At 49.2% G+C, this 13,643-nt stretch overlaps 1 protein-coding gene across 1 annotated transcript in view; it reads left to right on the forward strand.

Moving 5' to 3' along the window:
* Positions 1-775: 775 nt before the first annotated feature.
* Positions 776-13,643, forward strand: part of LOC131264978 (ecdysone-induced protein 74EF) — a 52,597-nt gene continuing 39,729 nt past the window's right edge. The window contains exon 1 of the mRNA XM_058267239.1: positions 776-2,033. Coding sequence (XP_058123222.1) covers positions 776-2,033 — 1,258 coding nt within the window. The remainder of the gene's footprint in view (positions 2,034-13,643) is intronic.

The following is a 13,643-nucleotide window of genomic DNA, read 5'->3' on the forward strand; positions in this document are numbered from 1 at the left end:
CAGAAATAAACCAACAAACAAACAAACAAACTACATAAACTGATGTGTCTACCTCACGCGAGTTCAATCGATTTAGTGCAAATGTTGTGTAGATTACTGTTGTGCTGAAGTGACGTCCAACCGGCCAACCCCGTGCGGTACACGTAAAACATTTCAGTTTCTTACCTTTCGGTGTGTTTACGCCAACGTGGAAAAGCAAAACAGAAAGATGCTTTAAGTTCTGTGTTTCCATTTTGCGGCCGGAGTTTGAATGTTTCGTCCGAGTGGAGCAAATTGTAGTTTATCAACAATGCATAATCAAACGTAAAAGTGTGTGGAGTGTATTTGCGGAGGCGGAAGGTTTAGAATCGGCGTGTTGGCAAAGAATTCGGAAGTCGCGCATTTGTACAGGCGGACTGTGGGAAGCGGAAAAGCGTTGCTTGATGGTGGATGTGCCGCTTGGTGATCCTTTGATTGAGACGTGGCGCGATTCGATGGGTTTCGCAGCCGAACCGACTTTTGCTGGCACGTGCAACGCCGAGAGAAGATGGTGATAGATCAATTGTACCGCTGTTATGGAAGCAACGTTACTTCCCGATTAGTAGAAAAACAAGGAAAATATATAGTTGAGCTTCTAGTGCAAATGTTGGGTGAAGAGAGTTCGTAGTGTTTATTTCACCTGTTATCCCGTGCGCCATAGAATAATTTACCGAAGAACCTAGACTTAGACCGTGGAGTGCGGAGGGTTGAGTAGAGTGTGAATTAGTTCCGCGAAAAACCCAACCAAACGCCAAACATGATGATGTTACAACATCTTCCGCCGTCCCACGCGTTCGTGGGCAGCTCGGCCAGCCCTGGCACCGTTTCCCCCTCGCCACCGGCTCCTTCGGAAACACCGACGCCTCCTCCCGTGCCCGTCTCTACAGCATTGACTCCTGTATCGCCCGCAGCAGACGCTGATCCGGCGCAGTCGGATCGAATCATCTTACGCCACCATCGGCACCATCGGAATCAATCGGAGTCGGAGTGTCCCCGTTCACCGCGAACCTTCTCTGAATCGGGCGAGCCTCAGGAAGAGTCGCCCCGATCACCCTCTCCCCGAAACTCGCCGAGACCCGTGGTCGACTACTCTCAGATTCCCGCGAGAACCAGATCCCGGTCGCGGTCCCGATCGCGGTCGGTTTCGGTCGACCGACCCCGGACACCTCCGCAGGAACGGAAGGAAGTCCCGCAGCAGGTGGTGGAGCGCGTCAATGTCATCCGCTACCTCAAGGAGGAACGTGCTTGTCCGATCATCAGGCGCCGCTCGTCGGTGACCGACACTGCCATGGAAGTGGACGTTGTGCGCCCGGTCCACTACAAGGAAGAGGAGAAGCTCACCGACCGGCGGGAGTACATTGAGGCCGAAACCGGCAACGATGCGGATGTCGAGGAGGACGATGAGAAACACCCCAGGGGGTACTATGCAGCCGTGAGGCGCACGAGTCCCTACCGGGACTATGTCTCCGAGCGACCGGGTGGAGATTCCCCGACGCATCGCCACTATCATCCTCACAATCTGCATCACCTTCGTCACAGTCCGGCCCGGCAACACCACAAGTCTGGTAGTGGCAGCAGCTACGCCCGATCGAGTCACGACTCGAGCAGTCCACGGCGCATGGTCACCGACCACGAGGATTCGGACTACAGCGAATCCAGCCATCAGGCCCCCGGGGAACTCGCAGCTCCCAGGGTGACGGAGGTGATCCGGAAGACTGTCGTCGCCGGGGAGGAACGAACCGACCGGCTAAGGCTGGCGGACGGGAGGTACAAGGCTGGGCCCTACAATGAGGAGGAAGACGACGCCGAGGAAGAGGAGGAGGAGGACGAGGAGGAAGAAGAGGAAGAGGAGGACCTGGACGCACCGCTGGATCTCTCGATGAAGATCAAGCGACGTCCCAGGAGCAGCTCCGTGACAGAAGATTCGGACGACTCGGCCGGTCCGGACTACGCCGAACATCACAACCGCGGTCCAGAGAGCGCTGCTTATAAGAAGAGTCTAATGAAACGATACCGTAAGTCTTAGATCCAGAACTTGCGCAAAATTCTTGCCATCCATGCAATGTCCCTTCGCCTTTTAAACTCTTTAAAATGCAGCACATGGTGAACAAACGATGTTTGAGACGAGGAAATCCGCTTGTATTGCAAACCATCCTGCCTTCCACTTCTTTCCTACACCACCTTGGACCGTTTTCGATGGGAATTAGGTCAGTCCGCAAAAGGGGTCCTTCTGCCAGGCGGTATCGACCCCTTTGAAAATTCTTCACAAATGGACCCGTTTTCTTTATTTGTTGCCTAAAGAAGGAACCCCACGAGTCGGTGGCAAACAGCGGGCCAGACGTCCCCGGGAAGCTGGGGCGTGGTGCGGTCCTATGGCGGCATCGATCGAAGTCTTCAAATTAATGCCCGAACGCTCAATACGGGTCAACGGCAAGTTAGAAAAAAAGGGGTTCCCTTGGCCCGTTATGATCGATACAGTGGTTTTTTTTTTTTGCTTCCCTCCGTTGGCTAGCTGTGGAGTGGGTTTCTTTTGCATATAAATTGGCAAGGAACGGCGTGTCAACAGGAGCACAACGATTCCGGCCGACGGAGTGAGGTCTCATGCGAGAGAAACTAACCCTCGGTTAAAACTAAGGCAGTTCCGCTTTGCACCGGGACTGACCTGATTGAGAATTGATTTTTCGCTCTGGAAACAGAACGAGGAACTGTCGCTACAAACAACTCCAGGAAATTCATTGGACCACATGGATACACAATTGCAAACCATTCCTAAGAGGTGCCTGAGGCATTCCAATACGGCGAATGGAGTTTGAAATATTGGCAGCTGCCAATAAGCGTCAATTGTTTAGTTCAAGTTCGTTATTTTGTAATTTCTTGCGCCCTTGTTTCAGCTATGTTTTCAATCTTTCGTTAGAGTCTGAGCCTAACGATTTAGAATAGAATTTGTGGTTTTAAGATTCCCAAACTACGTCAACCGAGTTGGACCCGTTGGACATCAGGTTTAGAAGAGCGTCCCAATGTCCGATTGACGTCAGTAAGCTGGAGAAGACATTGACACCGGGTAGGCGATGGGGAACTTTATGATTCGTTTCCTTTGACGCCATTCTGGAACCAGGAACCAGTTTTTGGCAAAACTCAAACCTTTCTTCCACACAAAATCTGCATTTGCATACCTGTTGGATAGCTGATAGTGGGAAATCCCGTTTTCCGGTAATTCGGACCGCTACGGTTTTCCAAATACACACTTTGGGTTGTTCGTTTCTCGTCAACGACAGAATCTCGCTGCTTGTCTTGGTAGAAGCTGCTCGGTTCCGCCATGACAGCACACGCAGGAAAAAGCAGGCCGATGTAGGCCAAGTGAGCGGTAAACGTTTCGCAACCGCTTTTTAGAGCTTCCGCCGGCGAAAAATCGATACCGACGGAAATCGCGTAACCCTTCGCACCGGCCGGCTGTAGTGTTCCTTTTTGCATAAGCTGCTCCGGTGTGGTTTGTTGCTTCATTTTCGCTACCCGAGCGGAAGGTGACGTGGAAAATCGATACCGTACGCAACATTGTTGTCCCCTGACCGGAAGGTGCCCTCGGGGAAAACACGTTCCTGAGGCCGTTCCGTTATCACGCTGGGGATGATCATTTCCCGGCCTTTCACGAGGCGTTGGGAAATTGATTTGCAACCCCACCGAGTACCCTGTTCGCTCCATGCCAAGGTGCTCGTTGCCAAGCCAGCATTCCTCTCGCTAGAATCGGCCGACCTTCGCTGTTTGCGGTGCGTTCGCGGAAATGAAAAAGAAAGTTACGACACCGCCGCCATGTGGTGGCGAGAGAAAGGCGAGCAAAATGTCTACCGCAGCACACCGTACATCAGAGCAAAGGCCCCCTGTTAAAACACACATTCCAAAGTGACAGCTAGTCGATAATCATGTGCGCCACAGTTCATTTGCGCGAGAACACCGGGATGAAGATCGCGGCTGTATTCACGATCAGAGGACAGTAGGAGACTGGGCAACGCATTACACAACCATTTGTCCTCTCTCCATCTCTCTCTCTCTCTCGCTCTACGCGCGGGTGTGTTGTTGTTGGTCATCGGGGGCGCCATCTGTACCAGCACTTTTCCGAGCTAATCCCCGTCGGGTGGACGGTGCCGGAATTTGTTTTCACAGGTACGTCGTACGCCGCTCCTCTAAAAGCGGCGTTTCCCAAATTTCGGACACTTCACTTCCGCCCCGCCCTTCCTTCCTCCCGGAAGCTGCCCACCGTTCTGATGCTCCATTTAGCGAAAACAAATTTAGTAAAATGCAGGATGTTTATGTAAAAATCTTGCACGACATTGATAAGATGTGCCCGTGCGATAAGGAACACACTTTACTACAGCGTCCCTTTCTCTTTCTCTCCCGGGGCGAGCGCACTTGCCATCGCGTTCCGAAAAGGGGGTGGGTTGGGGTCGCGCGGTAGAATCCCGGGAATTCTTCATCCCGCGAAACAGGTTCGCCTGGAGCGGTGCGGGCGCGAGTGCGCATGCGCTCGTGTTTGTGTGGGCTTGCGCGAACCCGTTTCCGCGATGCGCCAATCCACACTGGGCGGTGGTGGGGGAGGAGGGTGGGAAAGGTTGCACGCGGCCGGAAGCGGAGTTGCCCGACGTGAGGTGGTCCTCCTTGCTCCCGGATGCGCACCACGAGCAGGGTTGTGACAAACCGTGCCCGAGGGAATTCGCTTCAATCCAGGCATCCCCACCCGTCTGTGTGTGTGTGTATGTGTGTGCAGAGAAATACACACACGCACCTTTTTGGTCGGGGTGTATGCGGGGAGAGTCTGGAGTGACATTGACACCGAAGGGATGCAGAACGCGAAGGCAACGCTCGATTCAGCGGACGGAAAACTGGAACTGCTGGTGTTTGTGTGTTAAAATTAGCATATCCACCAATGTACGCCGCGGTCGACCGGAGGCAGTCTTAACTGGCCAAAGAAAGCCTCTCTTTCTGCTTCTCTCTCTCTCTCTCTCTCTCTCTCTCTCTCTCCCTCTCTCTCTTTTGCTAGCTTCTTTTTTATCTACCCCCAGCTTCATCCCACTTTCTTTGCGCGAACTCGCGGCAGATTCCAACACACAAAAAGACTCTACTGTTGCAACACGCTGATGCTGCGCCAATGTCCGGTTATGATGCTCCCTCCCCCCTCGTGAGGTTGTGTGTGCGCGCACCAGATGTGGGAAGTGCGACTAAACGATCCTCTCTCCGTGCGCATTTCGTGCCCCCCGCGCTCCGTCCTCAAAACAGGGTGAAACCGAGGAGGAGGAAAAGAAACGCCCAGCGGTCCGCGAACCGAAACTGTAAATGCGCGAGCGAGAGCGTGCTCGGAACATGAACCCGAAGATTGTACCATCGTTTCAAGTTCAAGGCCTTTTTCATTACGGCCTCTGTTGATGTGTTACGTCGATCCCGGCTTCGCTCCGGCCCTGGTCCAACCAACAGCTTCCTGGTGTCGTAAGACCCATCTTAATGTTTGATATTTTAACCAAATCGATTGACTTTCTTCGAAAGTGCTTCAGATTGACATTTTAACAATGTTGTTGGGATGTTTTAACGTATATCCTGATTATTTCTCTTTAATAAGTGGTTTTAGTAGAGTTCATCTGAATTCGGTAATGACCTCACCGGGTCTTACTCACTGGGGGGTAATTTTCTCGAACAAACAACACCGCGTTGTCTCCTTTTGGTGATTGATGCGGCGATCCCTGCAAACTGCGCCAAACAGCACATGCAAAATTCGACAATTTATGTTTTTCGGGATGGGGAAGCGATTTTTAGCGTCCTCCCGCTCTGGTTGCCCCCCCTTAGCGACCCGAACGGACAATGCAGTTGCAGAAACGAGAATCTATTTTTAACCACCGTTATCTAATAGCGAACCGCCGTGTTTTGGCAGCAACAATTTTGTCTTCCACTGTGCTGTAGGATATATTTTTCTTCCTTTCACTCGTGTTTGGTTGCTAGCTCTCGCAGGATGAGGTAGAATAAAAACAGTGCAATCTTAGCAAGAGAGTGCACATTTGAAATACGACCAACCTATTGGGTGGTTGGGTGTTTTTGGACGTCGACGATCAGTACAAAGAAGTGGAAGAAAGGAGCACAAAAAAAAAACACCCAACGGTGCCGAAAGTTATGCACGCGAGAAATGGTTTATGAAAAGTGCAAGGTTAATCACCACCACCCGGTGAGGTAATGGTGCTTTTCCCATCGTTCTTTCTGCGAGCGAAAACCCAAGTGCTGACCTCACTTTCCCGTGCCGGCCATCGTTCCCTTATCGAAACCGGGTTTGTTATTTGTGCCGATCGCGATCGCGGCCAACAGAATTATTGCTTTACGAATTTGCGATGTTTGTGCATCGTTTAGATTCTTGTTTTCCGCCCGGGTTCCGCCTCTCCCAGAGACGGTCCTTCCGGCATCCGACCGCCGAATGCCCGCGGGAGCGCGGAAAAACCATTAAAAAAAATCCGAAGCTGGTCGCCGCTGGTCGACGATCATAATTCAAACTCGCTGGCACGAGAAGTAAAAATTAAGCTTTAGAACGACGGCGGTGCGTCGTTAATTGGTGGTAAAAATTTCGGTGAAAAACGATTAGACATGCTCGGTTTGCGGTGGCCCATTTTTCCGCCTCAAGGCGGCGAGAATTTGGGTTAACCGTTTTGGGCCGCCTTCGGCTAATCGTTGGCGACGCGTTAGAGACCAACAAGAGTCGTCAAGATATTGGCTAAGCAGGAGATGTGCAAGCAACCAAACAACAATATTAAAACAACGGTCAAACAAAACAATTTCAGTAAAAAACTCTTTCAGGTAGATAACCTCCAGCGCAAACATCACGTGGGTTTTGCATGAGCACTTCGTGCGGTAAACCTAGCGTTACGTTTATTCCAACAGGTGCTTCGAACGGAACAACATCTATTTGTACCTCGATCGTGCCCTGCTTTGCAGATTGATGCGGTCGGCTCGGTTTGAACAGCTTGTGGGACGAGGACTCTTTTTTATTCAGAACAAATATCCGATCCTTGAAAATTTGTCAACGTCACTTTGCTTTCCGCATTGTTTTCGTACGACAGTGTTTTGCAAAACTCACTTGATCAAACTGGATTCGGTGGCAGTGATTATTTCACAACATGCTGCAAAATTTGATATTGAAGCCGATTTCAAATTCAAAAACAACGCCTTAGGTTATGACGACAATCATCGAATTGACGCCATCTTGAAGATGCTTCCCAGCACCTTTGTGGGTCTCAATTTTTCCCTCATTTGGCAAGCGGCAAGCCAAATGCTACCCCTCTCTTTCTCCCTTCCCCCCTTCCAGCAATTCCCCGCGAATCGCATGCGTTTCATTTTTATGTTAAACAGTACCCAGCGACCATGACCTGCCTTACTTTCTTGGTTTTTCCTTTCCGACTTACTTCCACGCTGGACTCGCGTGCCTTCGTTCGTCTCCTTATGGGCTCCTTATATTTTCTCACTTTCTTCACACCCGTTGCGCTCGCCATCGATTCTGCGCCAGTTTTATAAAAGCCCAACGTAAGGGAAAAGTTTGTGTGGCTCGGACTCGACGAAAATTACCGTCGAACGTCAGCGTGTGCGTACTACGTGTTTGAAATCGCTAATCGCACGCTTTGGGTGAAATGTTTTCCCCTCACGTAGGTTCCCGGGCTCGGTGGAAACCTGATGGTAAGAGCTTGGCAAAGCCGTCGAAATCATCGGGGAAATTTTTATCTCTCAAGTAGCTTAACAGAACGAGATTTGAGATTGCGATTTGATACAGATCCATGATGTCGAAGACTACTAAGGTAAGATGTTCTACCTTTGTTTTTATATCAATTTAAACACTTTTGATTGAAAATCATGCAAACGATTGGAACGAGAGGAACGTGTCCGGGAGTGAGGTGAACGCGAAAATAAAACCCAACCACCATCGATAGTTCCGATCGGTTCCGATGCAAGATCACCGGACCTCGGACGTGCTCCGGCGGGGATTTGGCGTTGTGGCGAAGGCTGACCACAAAACGATCGGACGTGTTTTTTTACAATTAGGTTACGCCGGTCCGAGGGCCTCCGCTCGACGTGGGTGGATGAGAAAAACAACTCCATACCAAGGTTTTTGCTCTACGTGCAAGAGGGGAAATTTGGCATCCGATGGGAGCGAGACGAGGGGACGTGGCAGAGGCCAAATATCGGGAGGGATGCAATAGGTGTTCTTTTAACGTTCCAAACGTAGTGTTTGACCTGAAAACTTGTATTTTTATGTGTTTGTAAATTGACGGTTGAATTATCTGCATTTCAAACAAAAACTAAACATGCAATAAAAGAAGGTTTCAACTAAACAACTAATTATTTTATCCACTTTTACATCGTAAAGCCGTTTATGGATCAAATAGTTTTCATTAGTTGTAGTTTTTTTTCCATTATTCGGCAGGTTGGAATGACTTATTTGAGGGAAACATTTCTTGCGAGATTTTATTTCATCCAGTAATTTCATTGCGGCTCAATTCTAACATCGCTTGTATCAAAATGCACCCTACACGGTGCGTGATGAAACCATGAGAGATGATCTCCTACATGAGAGGCTCGGCATCACTTGAATCTAGCTAGAACAGGTGTTAATTGTTTTCGCAGACATCGGATGGAGACAAGACACCATACCCATACTACGTTTGCTACAGACACCGCCGACAAAGCGACTGACGACTGTGTCAGAAAAGCATATACAGGAGGAGGGATGGAAAACTGGTTGACATTTCCGACCCGACCGGAGAGAATGATACCGCATCGAACTGACATAAAGTACACGCGAAGGAACGTTGGACTATGTTAGAAGTGAGTGATCGCGGCGTCTTAGTAAACTCAACTGCATTTCATCGTAAATTAAAGTCCCTTGAATGAATGAATGAATGAAACACTTCCCATGGCGCCGCACTGACGTAGAGAAAGTATTTTTCTCGTGAAGCGCGCGAAAATCTATCCTCTTCACCGGGTGACATTTCGTACCGAAGGTATTCCGATCACCGATCGACGTTGATCGATCGCTTTGTTCGCATTATCCGCGCCAACCGACTCCGGCAGTATAAACACTCCACGTCACGTCAAAACGTCGTCGCGCCGCGTGCTTATATAATAAGTCTTTTTAACCGCGCTAATAAAAACAATTCAGGACAAGGTTGTTTAACTTTAAACGCAAACAAATAATAACAATTTACCCCGCGCCCTGCGCCGGAAGGGGGTTAGAGAGAGAGAGAAAGAAGTAATCGTGATCGATGGTGAGAAGGAGTTGATCGTCTACTAACGGTCGTGACTCTGCGCTCGTGTGTGTGTGTGTGTGTCGGGTCTGTGCAGAAGCGATTAACGCCGCGGTCCGCCATCGCTGCAAGTGCATTTTTGTCCGCGGTTTTCCTGGCAGCCGTCAGTGGTGACGTGCGTTTAGGTTGGAGAAAATCGTCTGTTTGCTGGTTGGGTGAATTATTTACCAACTCACCACCACCATACGATCGCTTGTTTTCTTTTGCTCTATTGCCTTTGGTTTTGTCGTCGAGCTGGCGCTAAGTATCAGGTCCTAAATGGCAATAACCGCTTCAGTAAATAGTTGATCCTGTCCTATCCTCGGTCATCCTCGTGGAAAAATAAGAATCTGTCTTCACAAACACCCTTCGTTGAACAATTCGTGTTGATTGTACTGACAATCGGTTCCAATGCAACCACTTCTCTGAAATCCCGAAAACACACTCTGTTAGCATTACAAAAATAAAAATAGAATAAGTAGGTCATGGTCCTATTGCACTCTTCTATTTCCAATTCCTTACTCATGTCAATTCTATCAGTATCTTTATCAATTCTGCCAGCTTTCAAGTACAAACAAATGTACAGTCATTCGAACGTTCTGTGTACGCTGTTCCACTTTTCCGTTCCGCGACAACACGGGAAGACATTTTCCCGAATTTTTAGAATACACCACTCTGTCATGGCACGATCGAAACCAACCTGCACGTAGAATAAAGTAAATATTTTGCATTAGAAGTAGGTCACTCCACTAGATTCCGCTGGAAGTCTCGCCATGAGAGCATTCCACGTTGGTTTTTCGATCATTAAGGGGAACGTACTTGGAACCTTTTTCATAGGTCTAGTGTGTGCACAACTGAGATTTGGTTTGAGACGCCGGAAAACTCGAGAATTCGTAAAAGTATTTAGGGCACTTTTTTCTCCAGACATTTTGAACGGCTATTTGTTCATTTGTGTCAACCGTGGAAAGGGAGGATGTTTTTACTTACTCAGTGTTCGAAAAAAGATTATATTTTCCATTCCATTGCAGAACATAGGTTTGAATTGCAAAGTTTGATGAATTTCACATCGTTCCGTTAGCCTATGGAGATTTTTGGGAGCAAAGAAAATTTCCACACCCAACCCTAACCGAAACTGGCCCTTAAAAGCCTGCCGAAAACTTAAGCCATTTATCAACTCCGGACCGTGCCGGTAAATCCTGCGAGATCTGCCACGCATCAACTTACTTTCCATGAACATGTCCCGACGACGGGGCTTCGCCTCTGTGTGTGTGTGTTTGTATGTAGGTGTGGGCTTGAGCAAGACGTTTCCATGTACGAGCTTTACGGCATTTTCTTGTCAGGTTTTTATTCGACTCGGGGATAGCCCCGAGGATGGAAGCCTTGCGGTGCCAAACTTTTTCCACGCCGGAAATGTATGTGGACCGCTCGGCGGCGGAAAGTGGTTTCGCCTCCTGGAACCCGGCGGCGGGCAGGAAAAGAAAAGCGGAAAGGATTTTCCCAAATGCTTGCGTGGAGCGATTCCGGCTAACTGCAATCCGCTTCGGCCCTGGAACCTGGGCAGGCCGCTGCTTGCTGGCCATAAATATTAAACTCGACAATGAATGGCCTTAGGGCAGCATCCGCCACTGAATGTTGGATGAGCTGAATGTGAGAGATAAAGTGAAAGATAAACATATTTTACGACTAGCCACATGCATTGATTAAATTGTTCCGAGCCGGATCCGCTACCCTAATGGCGGGCGCCGAAGGGATGGCGGGGATTACGAAAAGTGGCGCAAAATTCGTTTCCGGTAATTACAATTCTGGCGTCACGGGAGAAAGTAGTTACACGCCAGATACACATTAAAAAAAGGACACTGTCGTTCTTGGAAGAAATCATTGTATCTGGCATCTCCTTGCGATCGGTTTTATGTCACAAGACATTTTTACGACCATAACATCGTGTTTCTCTCTTTTAACTACCGCCAGCGTTGAAGCATACAACTGTTTGGGAAAGTTGAGGTGTTCTGGCTTTTTTTTTTCTTAAATATTTAACTCTTCAGAAACAGTTGAAAACTATTTTCCGAAGCTCGTAAATCAAAATTGGAGATTTATTTTAAAACGAAAACACTGAACAACGACAACGAGTTCGGTGGAAAAATGTCGTAAAATGTCGTCCACAGCCGTAGACATCCTTGAGAACCTTCGTGTGTGCATACGCGGGGAAATCTTCGGCTGCGATTAAAAACCAACGAACCTATATGCGTCCCGTAAAACACATCGTTCACCTTCAACCCCCTCGTTCTGGTCGGATCGATAAGGGAGTTTTAATATGGTTCTTTTTATGACCCACTTCAGGCGTGGAAAGCGCACATTCAAGTACGAAGCTGCGCACGGTGCAGCATTCTCTCTCTCCCTCTCTCCCTCAAGACGCACCCTCGGCACCCGGGGGTTGAACTGGATGCAATTTTACGGCCTTTTTCCCGGTTTGGGCCGGGGTTTTGCGTTCCGTTTTTCGGTGTCCTGAAAGGTCGTAAAATTTTCCAAACACACACACACTCCGGTTTGCGAAACGGTTTGAAACGGTCGTGCTTTGAAGAGGTTTGTCAACGCTAAGGATCGCAACCGGATCGGGAGAAGCATATCGATATGCAAGGCGTTCTCGGTGACGGAGGAATTAAAACAAACACCCGTTGCAAACGGGCCTCTATTGCCGATTCGATGCACCCGTGCCTAAGAATGTCGTAACTGTGTGCCAGCAAATATTAACGATCGCTGTTAATAGCCAAGTTCTTTTTGTCACTCATTCCGGGGATCAATTTTTCAACAACAATGGCCGGTGAGAGCTGTTTATGCTGTTTACTGTTTCTTCACGAGCCGGTAAACGTCATCCTTACCGGTGCGATCGTTTTGCGTAAGCCAGAGGTCTGGCCTGGCAGTCATCATGGGTTTTTCCCCGGACGTTCCGGGCGTACAGAGAGTTGCGCAAAGGTTTCGCATGAATGATGGAAACCCGTGTCCCAGCTACCGTCATATCCCCCGAGCGGCGCTTGTTTTTTGCTTGTTCCACACACGCTTATCGTACCATACGCAAATGCTCCTTCCCTTCCGAGCGGATAAAGGACGGGTGGCCCCAGCGCGGAGATTAGGGCTCAGCCACAGGGTGGTGGGGGACGGGGGAGGGGGCGACCGGAGCTCGGGGGGAGCAATGGCTCGCGCTGGCCAATACGGCCCGCGGCTGGCGAATAATCATTTCTGAAGCGGAAATTTGCATCATTCATTCAAACTGTCGCAATATGCCATAGTCGCGACCGACGGACCGCTTCGCTCCCATCCGCTCATTTCGGAACCGGTTGTGGCGGTTTGCTCTGTGTGTTTGTGTCTGTGTCGATGGTCAGCATGATGCGGTTCTTCGGGCCCGGCGTTCCGACGGATGTGCCGATGGGGGGATGGTTTTATGCTTCTCTATTTCGGAGCGGGAATTGATTCCAGCGGCGCACGATCTCGTGCCAAGCGATCTCGGTCGAACTCAGCTGTTTGACGCAATGTCGCCGAAACGGAATCAGTGTAAATTTATGGCACTCTCCCTCCCCCCCACCTTTTTTCTTTCCCTTGCTTGGTTTATATTTATATTTGGTATTTACGATTGTGCGGTCGCAAGAATCCTGGAGAAAAAAATTCTAATCTTTCTCGTGACCGTTCCGCGTCATCGAGCCCGAAGCTGGTATTTTTGTACAATGTTACTACACTTTTTTTCAATAATTACTTACGCATTCATCTAACCCTTTTTTCTGTGGAATGTTTTCCTAAAAGTCTAACTGCCGTCGTCTCAAAAATATCCTCCTTATAAGTACATTCTCAACACCTCAATCGTTTGGTCCCATTTTGGTGCCACAGAGACACTTCCACCGGCGTTACATAATTGAACCCCAGCCCTTTCCTCGGACAATCCCTTGGTTGCCAACGAAATGGCCAAAGGAGATGCCCATACACGTTTGTCATTTGATTGCTGCGAGTAACGCACACATCACATTCACAACATGTTTCATTTTTCGGTCGTCTCTCTTTCTTTCTCTCGCGTGCGTATGTGAGATACTATAAACCACCCTTCCACCGTTCATGATATGAGGGAAAAAGCGCACGTAACCGAACGGAACGGGGTGGGCAACCGGAAAACGCCCGGCGGCGTAACCATTTCGCAACTTCCTCCAAATTGGGAACTGGCGGACCGGAGGCGATCGGTCGGTCGGTGAGCTTCTGCTTTTCGCTCGCGGTGTTTCTAAACAACGGATCCCCCACGGTTCGGCGACCATCCAACTAAATACATTTACGCGATCGAGAGTGGGA

The sequence above is a fragment of the Anopheles coustani genome, chromosome 2, assembly GCF_943734705.1.
Source record: "Anopheles coustani chromosome 2, idAnoCousDA_361_x.2, whole genome shotgun sequence".
Classification (NCBI taxonomy): Eukaryota; Metazoa; Arthropoda; class Insecta; order Diptera; family Culicidae; genus Anopheles; species Anopheles coustani.